Source organism: Balaenoptera musculus, chromosome 15 (assembly GCF_009873245.2).
Source record: "Balaenoptera musculus isolate JJ_BM4_2016_0621 chromosome 15, mBalMus1.pri.v3, whole genome shotgun sequence".
Lineage (NCBI taxonomy): Eukaryota > Metazoa > Chordata > Mammalia > Artiodactyla > Balaenopteridae > Balaenoptera > Balaenoptera musculus.
The window spans coordinates 71292590-71314829 of record NC_045799.1 but is presented as its reverse complement, the minus strand read 5'-3'; the positions used below and the strand labels follow the sequence as shown (position 1 = coordinate 71314829).

Here is a 22240-nt window from a genome sequence, read left to right as displayed (position 1 = left end):
TTAGTTCCCCGACCAGGGATCGAACCTGCACCCCCTGCATTGGAAGCGTGGAGTTTTAACCACTGGACCTCCAGGGAAAGCCCTGTGCTATTATTATTATCTATAAGTGATTATGAGATTTTGTTTCACACAGCTTAGGGGAACCAAATAATTTAGGTTTATTCAGAATGATCAACACATGAGGTGGCTTCTGGTTTAAAATTTGATAATTATGCTTTCCTGGTGCAGACATTGGTGCTTGGCCATGAACCATTTTCTATGTCATCCATTTTGCCAAGCCTCAAAAGGAAAATATCTTTTTTAAAGCTATAAATTAAAAAAAAATCAGATCATGTCACACCCTGCTTAAAACCTTCCAGGGCTTCCTCACGCACTCAGGATAGAATCCAAGGTCCTTAAATGATCCAGAAGGGCTGATGAGAGCAGGCTCCACTCAATTAGGCGGCAGCCATACCTTCTCCCCAGCTTTTTATTTTTTATTTTTATTTATTTATTTTTTTATAACAGGATCTTGCATTTCATAGCTACTTTTATTTTTATTTATTTATTTATTTTTGGCTATGCTGGGTCTTCGGTTCGTGCGAGGGCTTTCTCTAGTTGCGGCAAGTGGGGGCCACTCTTCATCGCGGTGCGGGGACCGCTCTTCATCGCGGTGCGCGGGCCTTTCACCATCGCGGCCCCTCCCGTTGCGGGGCACAGGCTCCAGACGCGCAGGCTCAGTAGTTGTGGCTCACGGGCCCAGCCGCTCCGTGGCATGTGGGATCTTCCCAGACCAGGGCTCGAACCCGTGTCCCCTGCATTAGCAGGCAGATTCTCAACCACTGCGCCACCAGGGAAGCCCAGCTTTTTATTTTTTAAATGTTCAAACACAGAGGAGTTGAAAGGATGGTATAATGATTACATCATCTCATTCAATAATTACTAATAATTGCCGTATTGCTTGGGCCATGTGTGTGTATTTTGCTAAAATGTTTGAAAGTTAGTTGTAGACACCATGACACAACCCCTAAAGACTTCAGCATGAATCGGTTAAAAATAGGGATATATTCCTCCATAGCCTCCAGCTCTCATCATACCCAAGAAAATTAACAGTAATTCTCTAATATCTTCTATTTTTTTAAAATAAGTTTATTTATTTATTTATTTGTTTGTTTTTGGCTGCGTTGGGTCTTCATTGCTGTGCGCAGGCTTTCTCTAGTTGCGGTGAGTGGGGGCTACTCTTCGTAGTGGTGCGCGGGCTTCTCATCGTGGTGGCTTCTCTTGTTGCGGAGCATGGGCTCTAGGCGCATGGGCTTCGGTAGTTGTGGCACATGGGCTTAGTTGCTCTGTGGCATGTGGGATCTTCCCGGACCAGGGATTGAACCTGCATCCCCTTCATTGGCAGGTGGATTCTCAACCACTGCACCACCAGGGAAGCCCAGCAGCATGCGGGATTTTTTTTTTAAATTTATTTAATTTATTTATTTTTGGCTGCGTTGGGTCTTCGTTGCTGTGCATAGGCTTTCTCTAGTTGCGGTGAGCGGGGGCTACTCTTCATTGCGGTGTGCGGGTTTCTCATTGAGGTGGCTTCTCTTGTTGCAGGGCACGGGCTCTAGGCGCATGGGCTTCAGTAGTTGTGGCACATGGACTCAGTAGTTGTGGCTCGCGGGCTCTAGAGCGCAGGCTCAGTAGTTGTGGCGCATGGGCTTAGCTGCTCCGTGGCATGTGGGATCATCCCGGACCAGGGCTCATAACCGTGTCCCCTGCATTGGCAGGCGGATTCTTAACCACTGCATCATCAGGAAAGCCCCACGGGATCTTTTAGTTGTGGCTTGCGAACTCTTAGTTGAGGCATGTGGGATCTAGTTCCCTGGCCAGGGATTGAACCCTAGTCTCTTGCAATGGGAGCATGGAGTCTCAGCCACTGGACCACCAGGGAAATTCCCCGTTTCCTTTTTTTTTTTAAACAGAACTCTATTTTATTATTTATTTTTATTTATTTATTTTATTTTTATTTTGGCTGTGTTGGGTCTTCATTGCTGCATGCAGGCTTTCTCTAGTTGTGGCGAGCGGGGGCTACTCTTCGTTGCGATGCGCGGGCTTCTCCTTGCGGTGCCTTCTCTTGTTGCGGAGCACGGGCTCTAGGCATGCAGGCCCAGTAGCTGTGGCTTGTGGGCTCTAGAGTGCAGGCTCAGTAGCTGTGGCACATGGGCTTAGTTGCTCCGAGGCATGTGGGATCTTCCTGGATCAGGGATCGAACCCATGTCCCCTGCATTGGCAGGCGGATTCTAAACCACTGCGCCACCAGGAAAGTCCCCCGTTTACTTTTTGAAAAGACCAGTTGTCTTGTAGAATACCCTACACTCTGGATTTCCCAGATTCTTTCCTCATGGTGTCACTTACCTTGTTCCTCTATCTTTAAATATTTTTTTTAAATCCTGACATTAGTCATGCTAGTGAACAGCCAGGTTAAGAGCTGCTGTGACACACTTCTGGCCTCAGCCAGCAGAGCTCTGAGACCCCTTGAAGTCCAGGATCCTCATGGAGCTCCATGGCTGCATCCTCAGGTCAGGACCACAACAGACACCATGGATGAGCTGGTAAGAAAGAAACCCCTCTTTCCCCATTGCAAACCAGCGCTGCACCTCCCAGGTCGCTGAATGCAAGTTACTTCAGACTGTTTTTCCAGGGGTGGGAGGGGAAGCAGATGATGGCAGAAAAAGTTGGGGCATCTTCTGAGCCTGGAAGGAGTTGAGGGACCTGGGGACCCTAGTTAGAGAATGGCTGCAGGACCTCAGGTCTGCAGTTGATGGAGAGGGCATCTCTGAATCCTTCCAGGACAGCAGGACCAAGATACAGACTATGGCCCTCACATTCCAGGAACCTATGCCTCTCCTCAGTTCTCTGGTATCTCATAAGACTCAGGAGTTTTGCATGAATTATGCATTTTATTTTATTTTATTTTTAATATTTATTTTGGCTGCACTGGGTCTTAGCTGCGGCATGCGGGATCTTTGTCGCAGCATGTGGGATCTTTAGTTGTGGCATGTGGACTTCTTAGTTACCGCATGCATGTGGGATCTAGTTCACCAACCAGGGATCGAACCCGGGCCCCCTGCATTGGGAGCACAGAGTCTTACCCACTGGACCACCAGGGAAGTCCCAAATTATGCATTTTATAATCCAGTTGCCAGGGGGACTTCCCTGGTGGCACAGTGGTTAAGAATCCGCCTGCCAGTGCAGGGGACACGGGTTTGATCCCTGGTCCGGAAAGATCCCACATGCCGCGGAGCAACTAAGCCCGTGCGCCACAACTACTGAGCCTGCACTCTAGACCCCGCGAGCCGCAACTGCTGAGCCCACTGACCACAACTACTGAAGCCCGGGCACCTAGAGCCCATGCTCCGCAACAAGAGAAGCCACTGCAATGAGAAGCCCGCGCACCGCAACGAAGAGTAGCCCCCGCTCGCCGCAGCCAGAGAAAGCCCGCGCGCAGCAAGGAAGACCCAATGCAGACAAAAATAAATAAATCAAATAAATTCATGAAAAAAAAAGATACCTACTGCAATACTCTCCAGTTCTTAAAACTACGTATGCATGCAGATAAGGAGTAAAGAAAAACAGGGAAACATACAAAGGCGGTTATCCCCTGGTCCATGAATAAGAAACAAACTTGGTATCATGGCAACGGCAGAAGGTAAGAGACACCGAGCACCAATGAGCAAGCCTCCTTTCAAGCCTCGGGGTCACACCTGCTAACATTCAACTGACTGCAAGTCACATGTTTGATTGCAGAGTCAAGAGATTGGGCAGGTCATCTTGCCCATGGTGGGAGGGCACTGTAAAATAATCTGCCAAAGGACATGGGTACAGGGAAGGGTGACGAGTTGGAGCCAAATGATACATCCACCACACCTTTACCTGATTTTTCACTGGAGACATTTTTACTCCCTCAGTCAGTTACTGGAGTGAGGTACCACCTCCGGCTTAGGGGTGGAGCATGTGACAAGGTCTCAGCCAGTCAGAGAACGGCATTGCTCTGGCCCTGGTGATTGGATCAGCAATAGTTACAGGATCCAATCAGGATCAACCAAACACAATGCAAACAGCAGCCGGGCAGGACAGCGGGGAAGGGGGGTCTCATGTTTTCCTGCTGGGAATCACTCTGAGACATGCCGGTTGGGGCAACTGGCAGCCATCCTACACCACAAGGAAAGAGGAAGAAGTCCAGGAGTAAGTTTACACAGAAGAAGCAGAGCGGATGGAGAGGGAAATCCATCCCAGCGCTGAAGCTGAAGCCTCTGCATTAAGCTGCACCTGAAGTTGGTTCTAATTCTGGACTTTGTCAAATCAGTTTCAAATCAACCAGTCTGCGATGGGTTTTCTGTTATTTGAGATCAATGAGTCCTGATGAATACTCCAGTAATCTCAGCCTCAGAAGTGAGCATCTTGTCCCAGAAGGGCTCAGTGGCTTCTAGAGATCAAGGTTACCTGTGTTGATCAGTGGCTGCTATGGGGCAGGGCCCGATAGATACTGGTGGTTTCAGGGGTCTTACAGATTAGGTTTCTCTGGGTACCAGTCAGAACTCTTTTATTTGCAAGGGACAGACACCAAACTCAAATGGATTTGTGGGAATATATGGACTCATGCAACTGCAAAACCCATTTAGATCTAATTTCAGTCATGAAATCTTGTGCTCAGATGTCATCCTAATCCATCGCTCCTCATCTCTTGGCCCTGCTTCATTCACTCTGTGTAGGTTTCATGCTTGGCCAGAATTTCCCCAAGTGGTCCAGGCTTACATCCCACAAGCTTAGCAACTCTAATGAAAAGAGCATACTTTTTCTCTAATAGGTGTAGAGAAAGGCCAGGAGCCTTGTATAACCCAGTTATATAAGCCTGAGCCAATCACTGTGGCTCAGGGGTAGGAATATGCTGCTTGACCAGACCTGGGTCATGTGATCACCCCATGGAGCCAAGGGGTAGAGTCAGCCCCACCGGAACCACATGGATCAAGAACATGGAAGGGAAAACTTGGGGTGTTGTCACCCAAGGAGAGGGGAATGGGTGCGGAACAGGAAATAGCAGATGTCCGCTACGTCTTATGTTATTCTTAGCATCCTGTGGTCCTTATCACAGCTGTAATTAACTATAACCCCCAATCATCCACCTTCTGCAGTCACCCTCCATTTTTCTTTAACATCAAAATAAATGACACGAGCCCCTCACCACATATTAAGGATAACCACGCGCCTCCATGATCTCTCTGAGGATTCCCAAGTTGGGGCTCACTGTCTCTCAAGTCAGGCCATGCTCAGCCTACTCCTTTTTTTCCTTAGCTTTATTGAGGTATAATTGACAAATAAAAATTATATATATTGGGAATTCCCTGGCAGTCCAGTGGTTAGGACTCTGCACTCTCCCTGCAGAGGGCTTGGGTTCGATCCCTGGTCGGGAAACTAAAATACCACAAGCTGCACGGCATGGGGTGGCCAAAAAAAACTTGTATATATTCAGGGTGTATAACTTGATGTTTTTGTTTTTGTTTTTGTTTTTTTTAGAAATTCACGTTCTTTTATTTATTTATTTATTTATTTATGACTGTGTTGAGTCTTCGTTTCTGTGCGAGGGCTTTCTCTAGTTGCGGCAAGTGGGGACCACTCTTCATCGTGGTGCGCGGGCCTCTCACCATCGCGGCCTCTCTTGTTGTGGAGCACAGGCTCCAGACGCGCAGGCTCAGTAATTGTGGCTCACGGGCCCAGTTGCTCCGTGGCATGTGGGATCTTCCCAGACCAGGGCTCGAACCCGTGTCCCCTGCATTGGCAGGCAGATTCTCAACCACTGCGCCACCAGGGAAGCCCTAACTCGATGTTTTGATATATGTGTGTGTATATTATGAAATGATCACCACCATAATTAGCTAATTAATATATCCATCACATCACATAGTTAGAATTTTATGTGGTGAGAACACAAGATATACTTTCTTGGAAATTTTCAAGTATACAATACAGTAGGTTAATTATACAGCCTACTTCTTGGCTCTCCCCATGAGCTCTTGGCCTCTGAAGCCACCACCCATTTTCTGCCCTTCTTTGGCTCCAAATGGAAACCCCTGAATTACTCCATTGTCCCAAAGCTCCATTAACCCAAAGCTAGGTGATGAATATTCTCCTCCCCTCAACTGCCAGTAAATACCTCAAATTTGCTTTTCTTACACCCACATTTCCACCCCCAGACCAGTCACTAGATGGCTGGGTAGGGCTTTACATTTTTGAGACAGAGATGCCGTGTGGGGACTCTCTCCCTTAGTGATGCAAATTGAGTAGGCATCCATTGCCCTGCATGAAGGGTATAATGGGAGCTTTGAGGTTGCCCCTTCCAATATTCCTTGTCTTGGCATACTTAGCTGTCACTGGCGAGGAGTTGGGAAATTTTGCATGGGGTTCAAGGAGCACCTTGGGGAAAAAGCAATCAAGAATACAATTTCTTCTCTTCTGAAGTTCAATGTTAAAAGAAACATTTTGAGGGACTAAGTCTTGACTGAAGACTGTGGACAGGAAAGGACACTAAGTGCTCTGGAGCAGGAACTCTCCATGATTAAAGGGAGGTGGCCCAGGCTAAACAGAAGGATCTAAGGAGTTCCAGGGGTCGGTTGGGTTCTGAAACTCTGTGTGTGTGTGTGTGTGTGTGTGTGTGTGTGTGTGTAAACCTTTCTTGTCAAGCCCCTTTGTTCTGGCAGGATGATGGCTTTATCACCCTGGAGGATGCATGAGTTCAGCAGTGATGCTGAGAGGCAGACAGAAGCAACAGCGCAGAAAACCAAGGCCCCCTAGTGGTAAGTCTTGGCATTCTCTGACACGTTGGGAGTTACAAAGAGGGGATATTTGTACATGCATAGATTTCCCCTCCGTCCCTTAACAATCCATTAAAATGTTCCCTTAAATAAAGTGATTATTGCCCCCAGGTATCCGCCCTTATGATTGCAGACAAGTGGCAGACATTTTGAAGTGACAGGGTTTTGATCAAATTCTTGGGTAGGAGTACTTCCCCCTCTGATCTAGTATGGGTGGATTTTGTTTTTTCTCTTATTTTTTCCCCTCTCTCTCTTTTAACTGCCCCCCCACCCAATTTCATAGATAATTATGTAACCTATTCAATGCCTGTCTTTAGAAAGTAAGCTTCAAGGGATAGGAATTGTTTATCCTGTTTATTGCTGTATCCTCGGCCCCTAAAATAGTATTGGGCATTCATTCATTCATTTGAACAATTCTTGAGTGTCATGTGCCAGGCCCTGTCCTAGGAGTGAGGTGGGAATGGGGAGGGGAGTAGCAGTTCGCCAAATACTGACTCTTCTCTTATGGAACTTATGTTCTAATGCGGAGAGATGGAGAACAAACAAATACCTGGTATTGCGAGTGGTGGTGAGTGAAGCAGGGTGAGGGTCATTTGCTACAGGGAGTCGTCTCTGACCATTGAGATTTTTCTTTTTTTTTTTCGCACACACACACTGTATTTTATTTTTACAAGAGATAAATAAACTGACACCAAGCATTGTAAATGGACGACCACAACAAAAGCAACAATGATTGCAATTACCAAACATGAAACACACTCATACTATGTCATAATATTGACATTCAGTCCAGTAATCCTCCACTGTAACAGCTCCTTTACTTTGCAGTGAAAATTGATTTGTATATTTTTTGCCTCTGAGTCCTTGTGGGATTTTTTTTTTTATTCAAACAGAAAGTCACAAAAATTATAATCATCCTCATCAGTTCACTCAGTCCCATGTAATTAATTTTTTTTCATCTTGATCTTTTGTTAGCACTTTTATGAATTCATCAGTTTTCCATTAGAGTTCTGAAAATGCTTATTCATTCAGTTCAGCAGTATAGTCAGTTACCAGAAACCTGTACTTGTCAGAGTCTTTTCCATGAATGCCTTGAAGATGAAACCCTTTTATAGGAACATTTTTGCAAAAGCATCAGAGTACACCCAGAACTGTCTGTAAATGACGAAAGACTTAAAAATGACCATGGTTAAAGATTTGATGAAAGTTCATAATAATGCAATTGACAAGGAAATTTAGTTATTTCTGAGATATACATTTTAAAGTAATAACTAGAATTATGACTTATAACATTATACCAGAACATATAAGATTTTTAGAAACTTCTTGTAATGTCTGAAATATTTATATTAACATATTTCCATACAAATAACCCAAAGAAAGTTTAGTATTAGTTGTTTTTTTTTGTTTGTTTGTTTTTTGATACTGCAGGTTCTTATCAGTCATCAATTTTATACACATCAGTGTATACATGTCAATCCCAATCGCCCAATTCAGCACACCACCATACCCACCCCACCGTGACCACTGAGATTTGAGCAGGGACCCGAAGGAGGGGAGGGAGGGGGCTCCAGGGAGATTTGGGAGAGTCCAAGGCAAGGGTACAGTCCCTGAGGGGAGCGTGTGCTTGGCTTTCCTAGAGGCCAACGTGGCCTGAAGACAGCACGGGGGTGGAGCAGGGGATGGGGCTGGGACCTTGGAGACCGCTGTAAGGACTTCAGCTTTGATTTGGGGTGAAATAGGGAGCTTTCGTAATGTTTCCAACAGAGTGACAGGTGTTGTCTATGGGAAGACTCACTTTGGTTGCTGTACTGAAAAAAGCCTGAAGAGGCTCAGGAGAGGAAGCTGGGAGACCAGTGAGGGGCAACAGGCAGAGGAGGGCTGCCGGCTTCCGGTGGGAGCGATGCCGGTGGTGAGTGAGCTCAGATTCTGGGTGGACCTGTGTCTGAAGGCAGAGCCAACAGAATTGTTCTGTTGACACAAGTAGGCAATTAATAAATATTTGCCGAATGAATGCTGAATCATGAAACTCCCCACAGCTGGCCCCAACTCCCCTGCTTTAGAACGGCCATTTGCCTGCTGCCTCTGAATCCGCAGCCACTGCCAATCAGCTTCTTCACACCCTCTGTGCCCGATGCCCAGACAACTCTGGTCTCCGTCTTCAGGGAGCTCCTGCCGCCTCCAAACTTGAACAGCTTTTCAGTTACGTAATTTCCCAGCACCCAGCCTTCCATGTGGGTAATGTCTGCTCCATCATTAGATCGCTGGCTGCCTGAGGACAGGGGCCCCATCTGTCTTGTTTACTGGCGCATCCCCAGGCCCCGCTAGGAAGCCAGGCGCACAGAATGCACTCCGTAAACATTTGCTGAGCAGCGGCTGGATGAATCGCCTACTCTGTTCCTCTGGGCTTTCTGCCTCTATTTCCTGCCCAGTCTGAAGGGCTCCACGCTGAAGTTGGACTCCAGTCCAAGGACAAGTCCCTGCCTCTTCCCCCAGAACGTGGGTCCTCGTTCCCTTCATACTCAGTCCCTGGCCTGGGCCTACTCTAAGTCACAGGAGAGGTCGCAGGAGCCCTGGAGTAGCTGCCCTTGGACTCTGCAGACCCTACCTTAAACCATCTGTCAAGTTTTCAGTTTCCAGAGTAATTCTGTGTGCCTCCCTCTCTACCCCGTATCTGAGACAAGACAGCCACCCAGTGGTAATTTTTCTAAACTTTTATTTTATAGCAATTGTCATGATTAGAGAAGTAAATAACACATTTAAAAACCTTCTCAGGGCCAAAGGATGCCAGAGTATTTACAAACACATGGCGGGGGACGGTGGCAACATAAGGGTCTGGGGCTCTGGGGCTGGGATTCCACCCAGGCTCTGAGCCAGGCTTGGATGCCGACGCCAGCCACCATGACTGTCCTGCCGGCCACAGTGGGCTCGGGGAGCACGGGCAGCCTTAGGGCTCTGCTCAACTGGCCTGGTGGGGGACCCTCTAGCTAACCTGTGGCCCTGCCTCCCCCCCCCAGGGGCTCCCCACACCCCACAGGCCAGCTCAGAGGGGCATCTGGGAAGCACCGAAGGATAGGGGGCAGTGTGGGGGGCACAGGGCTGGGACAGAGGGCAGGGATGACCTGGCCTGCCCGGGGGAGGACAGAGATGCAGGCGCACACGCACACACACATACACCTTCACAGAAGAATCGCGAGGGTTTTTTTTTGTTTTGTTTTTTTCTCTTCTAAGTCTTCATGTTTACGATGTTATTAATTTTTTGCTGTTTGTATTTTCTTCGACAGTGACATAAACTGAGGTAAACATCTGTGACCAACACCTCTCCTAAGGGGCACAGGGTCCCAGCCCGACCAGCAGAGGTGGTGGCGGCAGCGGCAGCAAGGCCCCGACGGGGAGGGCGCAGACCGACCGGGTTCCAGTCTTGCTTCCTTGTCGGCTGCTGCTGCCCCCTCTCTGTGCCTCCGGAAACGGGCTGGGCTACAGAACTACGATCCCTTCCCCACTCTAACATCCTAGATACTACGACGAGGGAGAGACTCTCAGACAGGATCTTAACAGAGAGAGAGAGAGAAAGAGAGAGAGTGTGAGAGGGCGCACGCAAGGGGCGTCTACTTGGAATCTCGCTTCCTTGTTATTGCAGGAGAGACAGGATGTCAAGAGGCCTAAGGCAAAAGGAGAAGTTGCGGCTGGGAGAGGTGCCCAGATGGGCTCCAGGTGGGCCGGGGGCAGTGATGGGGGGGGCCTTCTCTGAGACTTGGCCCTTGGTGGGAGGAGGGGTTTGCTACTTACCTGGCATGTGGAGGGCCCCAATGCCCGCTGGGGAGGTGCGTCTCAAGAGGGGTGGGCACACCAAGGAGGAGTGGGGGCCAGGCCCTGGGGCAACCGCACACTGTTTGTAAACTGGACCCGGGCAGGGCAGGGGGACCTATAGCCCTTTTGCGCGGTAGGAATGAGGGTGAATGGAGAGGTGGGGACTTCAGGCCAGAGGGGTCCCTCTGGTCATCCTGGCCCATCAGGGAGCCCCCTCAAATGGCCGAGAACCCCAGGAGGAACCCTGGAAGCTGTGACCCGGGACAGTGGATGGGGCACTGCCAGGCAGAGGGAGCAGCCTCACCCATGTTGAGGTTATTGCGGGGTCCCAGGCCTCCACGGAGGGGGCGGGGGTCGTGGAGTCGTGCTGGGTGAGGCTGGGTCCCTCTGGTCTGTTTTGCTGCCTAGGGTCCTGAACCAACCTGCAGGTGCCTCCTTGCCGGGTTCCCTGAGGGGTGTGCTGAACCGCAGGCCTGGATGCCCTCTGGCAGCTGCCCGCTGAGAATCCTGGGGCAGAGTTACTGAGGTGTCCGGATGCAGCCACTGAACACACGAGGCTACACGCACACATGTGCGCTCCGCGTGCACTCACGCTGCACCCATACCTATTCACACACTCACCCCCTCCCACTTCCAGGGCCTCCCATTCTCACACCCACACCCCAGTACCAGAAACTTGGGACATGTGAGGATGGGGTCAGCCCCAGGCTGACATGTTGGACCCCAGTAGAAACTCAGGAGAAATTCCTGGCACAGATCACCTGGCCGCCTGCCAAGAGCCCAGGCCCCCTGAGTCTGGGCTGGGGCAGCGAGGACTGAGAAGGATCTGAGAGGTTTCCCGGGCCTGGGGAAGGTGCGGTGGGCAGGCGGGCCCGGCCCTGGGCTCTGCACTCATTCCCTTGGCCTAGGGATGCAGGGGCAGCTGAGGTCCCTGGCCCCGGAGCCCTTCAGTCGTCCTGAAATCCCTGTCGGGGAGGGGAGGGCCTCCAGAGCTCCACCTCCCTGGCTGTGTGGTCTCGGCTGGCTGCCCTCCTTTTGGGCTCAGTGTCCTCATCTGGGGACTGAATGGTGGGGAGTTGGGCCCTGTGTCTGCACATACACACTTCTGCAGCCTCCAGACATTTGCTACATTTTGCAGGGGGCCTGGTCCCTTCCCTCCAACCTCCCAGGAAAGGGGCAGGTGGCCGCTGAGCAACGCCCCCGCCCTCAGCTCATCGCCCTCCTCCCAGCCAGTGCCCAGGGGCCCTAAGGCCCTTCTCTGCCTCAGCACTTCAGCCCCTTTTCGTGCCCAGGGTGGGGGTTGGGGGTTGGGGAGGCCGGGAGGGCAGGACCGGGGGTGGGCCTGCAGGATGATCTGCCAGGGGGTGCAAAGGGCCGGGAGCAACTAGTCAGGGTTCCAGGGTTCAGGGAGGTGTGGGGAGTCTGCCGGCAAGCTCCCTTGCTCCTGGTGTCAGGGGGCCTCTGAATCCTCGGGCCTGGGGGGCTTGGCTCCTTTTGGTGGCGATCTCACCAGCCCGCCGCGGGCCGGGCGTCTACCACTACTCCCTCCTGCCGCCGCGGGGGGCTGGCCGGTTCGGCCCAGGGCGGCTCCCCGCGCCCCGGCCTGGCTGCTGCACGGCGCCCCCGGCCCGAGGGCGGCGGGGGCGGCTCAGACGCAGATCTCGATGGCCGTGGCCAGCACCACCTGCCCTTTGCTCTTGTCTGGGCGGCCGTCGGTCCTGCCGGGGGGCCCCGGGGGAGCCAGGCCGGGCTCGGGCACGGGGACCGGCACGGGGACGGGCGCGGGCCCAGGCGCGGGCCCGACAGCGGGGGCCGCGGGCCGGGAGCCGCTGCCGCTCTCGGTCAGCACCGTCCGCTTGAGCGGCCCGGGCGCCTCGAGGCGCAGCGGCCCGGCGGCCGGCGGGCGGTCCCCGGCGGGCTTGCGCGCGCGGTGCGAGGGCCGGCGCCGCAGCTCGGACGTGAGCTCGTGCTTGAGGAAGCGGAAGACCTCCTTGGCCGGCCCGCGGCGCTCGGGCTCCAGGGCCAGGAGCCGCTGGAACATGCGCAGCGCCGGCTCGGTGAAGCGGCGCCACTGCGACGGCAGCCCCGGCAGGCGGCCCCGCTGCCAGCGCACGAACTCCTCAAAGAAAGCGTCGGCGCCCGAGGCCGCCTCCCACGGGAAGTTGCCGGTGAGCACGCAGAAGATGAGCACGCCGAAGGCCCACACGTCCACGCCCGTGTCCACCGCGAAGCCGTCGGCGCGGCCCGCCTGGCACACCTCGGGCGCCGTGTACGGGATGGTGCCGCTGACCCGCTTCACGCGGCAGCCCACGCGGCGCGTCATGCCGAAGTCGGCCAGCTTCACGCGGCGGCACTCGCGGTCGAACAGCAGCACGTTCTCGGGCTTGATGTCGCGGTGCACCAGCTGCCGGCCGTGCATGAAGTCCAGCGCCAGGCCCAGCTGCTGCACGCAGCGCTTCACCGTGTCCTCGGGGAGCCCCACCTGCGGCCGGTCAGACGGGAGAGACGATCAGGGGCGCCGGCCCACCCCAACCCGGTCCTCTCCTTCCCGTCCCTGTCACCGCTCGCCTGAACTCCCTCCGGGTCCCTTTCCTGGGCAGATCCGGTGCCAGCCACCCTCCATCATCCCACCTGGGCATCCCCGGCTCCCTCCCTGGCCCCGTGGTTTCCCACCTTCCTCACCTTCCCCACATTTCCTGCAACAACTGTCCAGAGCGCCTATACTGGGCCAGGTGCTTTGCCAAAGCGCCCTATCCCGCACGACTCCTCAACTCCGCAGCACACGTTATATGGTTATATGCCCGTTTCCCTTACACCGAGGCCTTGTCCCTTACCCGGTGAGCGGCAGAGCAGTTTCACCCTGGCCAACTGCAAACCCAGGTGCCTGGAATCCCCCCGGGCACTCTCCCCACTCCAGGGCACCTCCTCTGGGAAGCCTCTGGTGGCCCTGCCACCTCCCCTCTTGGGTCCCCAGCTGTTTCTATGCAACTGCGGAGGAGGGGGCTGCTGGACTTCATCCCATCACCCTGGCTGCTCCTCATCTCAGTGCATCATCTGGCCGATTGCAGAGTGTCTGTTTCCCCCTCTAGGACCAGAGCAGGACCTCTTGTCTTGTTTGCTGTGTAACCCCAGCCCTCCGAACAGTGACTGACATACAGTAGGCGCCTAATAAATGATTAAGTCAGGAGGCACCTGACTCCTCCTCGACTCTCATACTCCGGGGACCCAGAAGACAGTCTCCCCTTCCTCGGCCACCACCCATGTACCTGAGGAGGAATGATGTCAAACAGGTCCCCGGCGGGCGCGTACTCCTGAGCAAAGACGTAGCAGTCCTCGGTCTCAAACACTACGTCGAAGACCTTGATAATGAAGGGGCTGGAGGAGAGGCTGTTGGTGGTGCTCACCTCCCGCAGGAAGTTCTTCAGCTTAGTTTTGCTCTTGTTCACAAACTTCAGTGCCATTTTTGTGCCTGGCCAGGTGACAGTGACAGTGGTGAAGACCCCTCTCCCTGCGCCCCTGCACCTCACACACCTGTGCCTGTCTGCACAGCCTGTCCCAGCCACAGTGCACGATGAGGGCCCCAGCGGGTGTGACTCTCCTCATCTCACAGGTAGGAGACTGAGGCCCAGAGAGGGGAAGGAACTTGTCAAAGGCCATGCAGCAAGTCAGCGGTCAGCCTGGGTCCTCCATGCCCAGCCTGAAGCCCTCGATGAGGAGGGCCTGTTGCTTTCTCCATCCTCTCATTTTCTTCCTGACATACTGTGTACCGATTTATCTGTCTGTCTCGCCCACCTAGAAGGCTGCTCCCTGAGTACAGGGACCTTTGTCTTGTTCGCTGCTGTATCTCCAGTGCCGACAGAACAGTCTGGTGCATAGTAGATACTCAACAAATGTTTCTTAAATGGATGAATAAATAAGAAGGCACTAGACACGGAGAGATGAGGACCTGCAAGGCACACGTCCCTGACTCTGAGCTTGAGCAGGCATCTGTAGCCACCTGGGTGCATAGCTGTGTGACACACGTTTGTGTCCACAGAGCACTTACACATCACAGGCCTGCCTTCTGCACTTCATGTGCACAGCTCACTCTTCATTAGGACCCTATCAGCTGGGCATTAATGCTACCCTATTTTACAAAGGAGGAAACCTAGGCACAGAGAGGTTAAGTCACTTGCCCAAGGTCACACAGCAAGCAAGTAGCAAAGCTCAGGTGACTCCATGTCCAGTACTCCTCCTACTGTCCCTGTCTCCTCTGTGTGCAGCTGTGGGCACTCATGCAGCCCCTGTCCCTGACTGGCTGTGTGGGCACTGCTGTGAGCCTACACTGTGGGGAAGGCATCAAGTTCAGGGGTTAAGCAAGAAGGCCCTGGAGCTGATTACTGGGGTCTCATTCTAGCTCACACCCTCTGTAGCTGCACGACCTTGGCTGAGTGACTGAATCTCTCTGGGTCTCAGAGTCCTCAGTGACCTGAGAAATGGAGACGGCCACACTGACCTCACAGGGCCCTCTCCCACCCATTGTAAGCATGGTGCCCTGTTCCCGAGGACCCCCTCTCAGCTCGGTCCACCTCCCTGGGGGCTGCTATCACCAATATGCTGGTGATTCCCCAGACACCACCGCCAGCCCTGACCTCTCCCCTGACTCCAGATGTCCCCGGGCGCATCCCCTTGGCTGTCCCAAAGGCACTCTGGATGGCCCCAAAGCAACCCACCCTCCAGTCTGGGTACTCTGCCCAGAGATTGCTCCCTTGTCCCATCTGCCTGGTCCCCTCCTCCCTGGGCCGCTTCAGGCCACATTCTCTCCACGTGGACCACTGACTCTGCCTCCTGCTGGCCTCCTGGCCCCTGCAGAGAGCCCCAGCCAAGTCCCCACTCCTGTCTTAGAGCTGGCCACCCTGCAGACACTCACCTGTGCCCTTGTAGGCTACCAGGTCAACCTTCCCATAGGTGCCCTTGCCCAGCTCCCGGACGAGTTCGTAGTGCTTGGTGACGTCGCTTGCGGCCAGTGTGCGGAGGGTCAGCGCTTGCATGTCTTCAGTGAGGAGGGGCACACCTGCACCCAGCCCAGGGGCGGTCCCTGGCCCACAGCAGGGCAGGGAGTGGGGCGGCTCGGGCTCTGGGCAGCCCACGCTCATCTTCTCCCTGGTGTGTGGCAAGGGGTGTGACATCAAGCCAGGGCCTACTCCTCCCTCCCCAGGGCTGGGCCCGAAGACAGGCCGAAGATGACCACGAGGGGGCAACAGGTATCTCTGCTGCATCACCTTTCCCCCAAAGCTTCAGGGCCAGGCCTGAGCCAGCACTCCCCAGAGACACAGCCACTGCCTCCCAGCCCCCACTTGGGTACCGCTGGCCTGTCTCGTGCTATCATCCAGACACTGTGCCAGGCAAGGCACACGTTTTTATGTCACACAAAGACACGCCACATACTGAGTTCACATGAGTGCTCCAGTTCACAAGTACTGATCAGCACCTGCTGTTTGCCAGGTGCTGTTTGGAGCCCTGGGGACAGAGCACTGAACACATAGACCAGGCTCCCACCCTCACAGGACTTACGTTCTAGGGGGGAAATGGACAAAACACAGTGAACCCATGAATTATATATTATATATTATATTATGATAAAAGGTGACACGAGCCATAGAGAAAATAAGGCAGGGGGAGGGGCAGACGAGGTCTGAGGGCAGGGGTCTCAGACGAAACTCTGTCAGGGCGGTGCAGGTGTGGCCACACCCCCATCACAGCATTATAATCCCTCCCCCAACCTCAGACGACAACACACAGCCTGGCTCAGGTACACACAGCTACAGCTGTAGCCCCCGGGCCCCGCACAGGCTCCCCAGACACAAGGACAGAATGCCTGTCCTACAAAGACCCACCCTCCCTCGCCCCTACCCTCCAAATTCACCGACCGACCCCGTCAGTGTTCACACGAGCTGGGTGGGGAGGCCTTCCTGGACACACCCACCCCACTGGGGGTACAGCGTTTGCCTCCAGATGGTGCCGGGGAGGGGGGCAGAGAGCTGCAGTGGCGAGAGTTCAGGGCTGGGTGACAGTGAACGCCCATCTGGGGTCTGCATTTCTCGTCTGTCTAATGGGGGAGGCTTAGACCAGGGAGCCGAGCCTCCGGGAGCAGGTGCCCGCGTGTCCGTGTCTGTGTGCGCGCCAGCAGGGGAGGCCAGCGCTGAATCCGCTCTAGGTTGGACCCTCGGGAGCTGCCTCCTGGTGCAGCTCCTCTGCCCTCACTCCCTTCTCCCTCCAGTCCCAGGTGGACCACCCAGCACTCTCAGCAGCCGAAGCCCACCCCTCAGCCGCCACCCCTGCAGAACCACCCCGCGGCTCTGAGGGAAGGCACAGACTTGGAGCCAGACTGCCGACTTTGAAGCCTGGCTCTATGACTCGCTAGTTGGATGCCCTCGTGCAAGTGACTTCACTTCTTTGTGCCTCGTTTCCCCATCTTAGCAAAAGGATAATAGTATCTTTTCCCTAAGGGTCAAAGGACGTGAAGTGCTTGGTGCCTGGTGCACAGTAAGCACTCCCAAAGTGTTAGGTGTGGACACGTTCTCACTCGGAGGACCTCCATGCTCGCCTGCTGAGCTCGGCTGGAGGCTGGGAGCAGGGGTGAGCCCTCCCCGCGAGCCTGGCATCTTCACCCTGGCCCGGCCGTTCCTCTCCCAGGCCCAAACCCTCCTCCCCTCCTCTGCCTCCCCTTCCCCCTCGGCACGACCCAGCCTCCCACTTGACGCGGAGAGGAGGAGCACCAGGAGGGAACTTCCTGCCTCCCACCCAGCCCCAAACGGAGCTCCATCTGCACGTCCTCCCGGCTGGCTGGGGGAGCAGGGAGCCGTCCCCGCCTCCTCTGCTCTGGCTCCCGCCCCCTTCTGCTTCCGCAGGATCCTGTTCCCCCATGCGGGCCCCTCCCCTCCATTCATGAGCCCGCCAAAGTCCCACACGATGCCCTCAGAGCATCTCCAGCGCATTTCACAGACCTCAAGAGGGAGGGATGGCGCCAGACCCACTGACACCCAGCCCTGCTTCCTCCGCCACCCTGTGTTGAACCCAACCCTGCCTGGCACCGTCATCAAGTCTATGCAGTCCCTGCTCCGGGCTGGACAGCACTGGGCCCCTCCTGCTGCAGGGCTAAAGTGGGGTGACATCTCCCCACAAGTCTTCCTCTGGTTGCAGGGCTGGAAGGGGTCAGCTCTCTCTCCTTATCAAGTGTCCACCCGCTAGTTGGGTGGAAAGGACGCCGAGTGAGAACGACCTGCTGTGAAGTAGCCAGGAGAGGTAAGGCCGTTCCTGTGGAGAGTGTGCGGCTACCCTACCCCACCCCACCCCGAGGGGTGCTGATGAGCGCACACCCTCTTCATCTTGAACTCTTCCCCCTGCCCACCAGGAAGAGTTCCCGGCGCTGGGCTGCTATGCTGACCTACTTCTCCTGATGTGTGTGGACTCCCCAAGGGCTGCTGAGGCGGGCGGGCCACGTGTGTGCGGGCACATGTGTGCACACGTGTGGCAATGCTCCCACTTCGGGCTTTGGCCCTGTCAGATCAGTTTGGGCTGTTTTCTACATCTCCTGGGAGCTTGACTGGCAGCCGCAAGTTGCTAGAAGCCCTTCTTCCCTCCCCACCTTCCTCCCCCAGGGACTGTCGGGTGCTTGGCTTCTCTCTGCTGCTTTGGCCTCAGAGTTGCCCTGGGCAGGCACCGGGCTGGGTGGGGGGGCACACCTGCTCCCTCACCCCAGGCTCAGCCCATGCTCTGACCACTGCCCAGCTCTGCCTCTCTACAGCTTGAACACGCCTCTCCAGTGCCCTCCGCCATTCCTGCCTGCCTTCACTGCCCCCTGCCCCAAGCCCCATCTCCTTATCCCATTACCCTCAGGTTCCACTCCTCCAGGAAGCCTTCCCTGCTGCCCCAGGTGCCAACTCCTGTCTCTGAGGGGCCCCAGGGTTCAGACAGGATCTGTATTCTCTCTCTTAGGGCCTCTGTTGAATATGGTGGTCTCAGCTGTGTCCCTGTCTGTCCCCATCAACAGGCCAAGAGCGCCCTGGGGGCTGCTATTACATCAAATTCAACTCTTCCTTGTCCCTTCCCTTGGTTCCTAGGGTCCCGGTTGGGGGGTCCTTCATATTGTGCCCCCTCACTCCTTCAACCTCTCTCTCCCCTCAGGCATGTTCTCTGCAAGGTGTCAGCAGGAGACAAGGAATTACCCGCACCCGGTCCCTGCTGCTGCGTCATCCCCCCAGGTACACACTGCCTCTGTCCCAGTTACTACACACGTGACTTAAGAGGCGCAGTGGGGAACGATGGAAATGGCACAGGCCTTGGGGCTCAGCAGGCTTGGCCTTGATCCTAATGTGCGCCACTTTTTAGCTGGGTGACCTTGAATAAGTCACATCACCTCTCTGGGCCTCAGCTTCCACATCCATAAGATGAAGAAAATAACAGTAATAGCAGGGGCTAACACTTAAATGTACTCACTACATGTCAGGCCCTGTTTGGAGGATGAACTCATCTCATTTTCACAATTCCATGAGGTAGGTATTATTATTATCCCCATTTTAGGGGTGAAGAGAATGAGGCACAGAGACTGAATAACTTGCCCAAGGTCATCTAGCTACTGCTGGCATTGGCTCCAAAGTTGGTGCTTTTAACCACTATTTTTTCCCCCAAGTCAGAATGTGTGAACATCGTATCCATATCCCTCAGTATCTGAGTGGGGAAACGGAGACCCAGAAGAGGATAGAGCCTCAGCCAGGGATGCGCGTGCCATCACGGAGCTCCTGCGGAAAGCCGACTGGATGCCGGGCACCGGTCCAGGTGTGCCACGTGTATTAACTCAATCCTCACAACAGTCCCTGAGGCAGGTGTACCAGCCCCTTTTTTCAGGTGGGGACTTGAGCCCAGAGAGTGAAGTGAGACACATCAGCCTCACTGGTGGTTGAAGGCATAGACGTCTGGCATCAGGGGGAACTTGACCTAAAAGTATTTTACCTTCGTCTCTGTCACTGCCTCCACTTGGAGAAGCAGCTGAGGACCTGACGGCCGTGAACTTCCTAGCACCAGGCAGCAGAGGTCCTGGCCAACGTCCGTTCACCCGGTGTAGTTGGTGCTGCATCCGTGCACACTCGAGCTGGCTGTGCTGCCCCAGGGGACCCCACGTGACCTGCACCTCAAGTATGTGTCCTCACTGGCCCCAAGGGAGGCCCTCGATTCCCCATCTGGGGTGCTGAAGGCAGGAGGGCGTCACACAGTCTTCATGGCAGTGGTTGTGGCCCTGACCACAAAGGCTCTGGCCCCATGGGCTGGGTCTTCCGCCACAAGCTGGGAGGGCCACGGTGGTGGGGGGAGAGTTTCCCAAGCAAGAAGCAAGACCGAACCATCTACCACTTCCTGTTGGCAGGTGGCTCAAGCTGGGTGCCACTTTCATGAAAACAACACCCAAAGCGTAACCCAACTCAGGCCTACTTTGGGACCCCCTTCCCCACCACATGCACACACGCAAACACACACACGCACGTAGTGCCAGTCTGGCAAAATTTCACTCACTGAGTCCTCATAAGTACCCTGAGAAGGGGGCAAGATGCCTCCCATTTTAAAAATCAGCTTAATTGAGGTATAACTTGCATATCACAAAACTCCCCCATAGCAAGTGTATAATTCAATGATTTCAGTAAATGTACAGAGCTGTGCAACCATTGCCATGATCAAGCGATGCTTTCTACTTTATGGATAAAGAGCAGAGGCCCAAGAAACCTCTGACTTACTATGGTTATGGCAAAGATGACTTATGCCATAAGTCATGCAAACCATGACCCATGCAAACCATGGGCAGTTGGCTAACTGCCCATCAAAGCTTTGTGTTCCCTCTTCTATAATACAGAGCTGTTCTGGAGGGTGGCTGTCAGCAGGGAACTACATTTCTCCTCTCCCCTGCTTCCAGGTGTGGTCACCTGGTGTGGTCACCTGTGACTGGTTTTCCCCAGTGGCATGTGAACAGAAATGAGGTGTCACTTCTAGGCTGGAGCTTTTAAGAGTGGCTAAAGTTTCTTTCTCTTCTTCTGTGGCTTGATGCAGAGGACTCCAAGACTCTAGAAGATGGTGGTGGAGCTCCAAGATAGGAGGAACCTGGGTCCCCTGGGTATGCGAGGCCTCCTGCTGACGAGGACTACCTGCTCTGTATTTTGTGAGCCAGAAGTAAACTTGTTTTGTTAGGCTGCTGAGATATATGGAGCTTATTTGTTACAGCAGCTAATACTGCCCTAATTCAAGAGTTATATAGCAAGTAAACAAAAGAGCTAAGATTTGAACCTCAGTGTTTTCGACTGCCTGGAATGTGGCCAGACAATGTAACCTGGATGGTGATAACACTGGCCACCAAGAATCCAGTTATAGGAGTAGGTGGAGGGTCATCAGCCTGTGAAGGGAAGGGAGACTGCTCTTATCCTGTCTTGTGGGAGAATAATAATACTGGCAAATATTTACTGTTTACCATATGCCAGGTGGTACGCTAACAGTGGATTAAATCATTTAATCGCAAGATGTCTCAGAGGTAGGTGCTACTATTATTATCCCCACTTTACAGAAGGGGATACTGAGGCATGGATGGGCTGAGTAACTTGCCCAAGAGCTAATAACTAGCAGAGTGGGATTTGAACTCAGGCTATCAGGCTTTAGATCCCATGCTCTTTTTTTTTATTTTTTGGCTGCACCACGCAGCATGTGGGATCTTAGTCCCCAGACCAGAGATTGAACCCACGCCCCCTGCATTGGAAGAGCGGAGTCTTAACCACTGGACTGCCAGGGAAGTCCCAGATCCCATGCTCTTATATGCTGTGTCCTGCGAGGCTCCTACAGGCAGACCCAGGCAGACAGCAACTCAAAAATGAGACAGTTCTCACAGTCTCACAGTCTCACACAGGGAGGAAGTGCGTTCTCTGCCGCTGGGAGCAGAGAAGCAGATACTGGAAGCCCATCTGTTGGGGGAAATCAGTGCGGGGTGAGGCTGGACCGAGTCAGCCAGGCCTTTCTTACTCTCACTCTGGGAGTCAAAGATTCTCTGTTCCCATGCCCGGGTCCCCTCTCTCAGGTACTGGACCCATGCTATGCCCTTAGCACAGGCAAACCCCAAGGGTATCCTCAACAAAGCCCTGGCCTGGAAGGATGCCATTAAATAGTGATTGTGCCTGGGTGGGTCCCCTCTCTGGGTCTACTCTATTATTAAAAACCCCTGTGAAAAAGCAGCCACGAGGTGGAATTTCAGGTACCGAGTGGGGACAGGGAGCCCCTCTGGCTTCTCTCACCTGTTTCACTTTGCTTCTGTCAAGGGAGGGGCTGGAGCTTCATTCCCTCAGCCTGCATGGCTGAGCCAGCTCCCCACACCCCGCATTCGGCGCGTGCCCGCCTCCCCGTTTCTCCCCTCTAGTCCTCCCCACCTGCGGGGTCAAATAAATTGTCTCAAGACCAGATTTGACCTGATCCTTGCCTTGCTCTGCATTTTCAGTGGTTCCTTGTATCGGCCTGTGGTGTTTTCTCCTGCCCAGCATCACTTTCCCTTTCTCCAGGGAACGGTCCCTCTCTCAGTCCAGTGGTTCAGT

The 22240-nt window shown here is 53.9% G+C and overlaps 1 protein-coding gene across 6 annotated transcripts in view; it reads right to left on the bottom strand.

The window, feature by feature from the left end:
- Positions 1-9535: 9535 nt before the first annotated feature.
- SBK1 (SH3 domain binding kinase 1) overlaps positions 9536-22240 on the bottom strand; it is a 52018-nt gene continuing 39313 nt past the window's right edge. For all 6 annotated transcript variants that reach the window (XM_036826706.1, XM_036826700.1, XM_036826704.1 and 3 more), the window contains 3 exons: positions 15556-15788; positions 13913-14115; positions 9536-13128 (listed from right to left, as the gene is read on the bottom strand). In XM_036826706.1, the coding sequence (XP_036682601.1) occupies positions 12295-13128; positions 13913-14115; positions 15556-15781 (1263 nt within the window). In that variant the 5' untranslated portion in view covers positions 15782-15788 and the 3' untranslated portion in view covers positions 9536-12294. The remainder of the gene's footprint in view (positions 13129-13912; positions 14116-15555; positions 15789-22240) is intronic.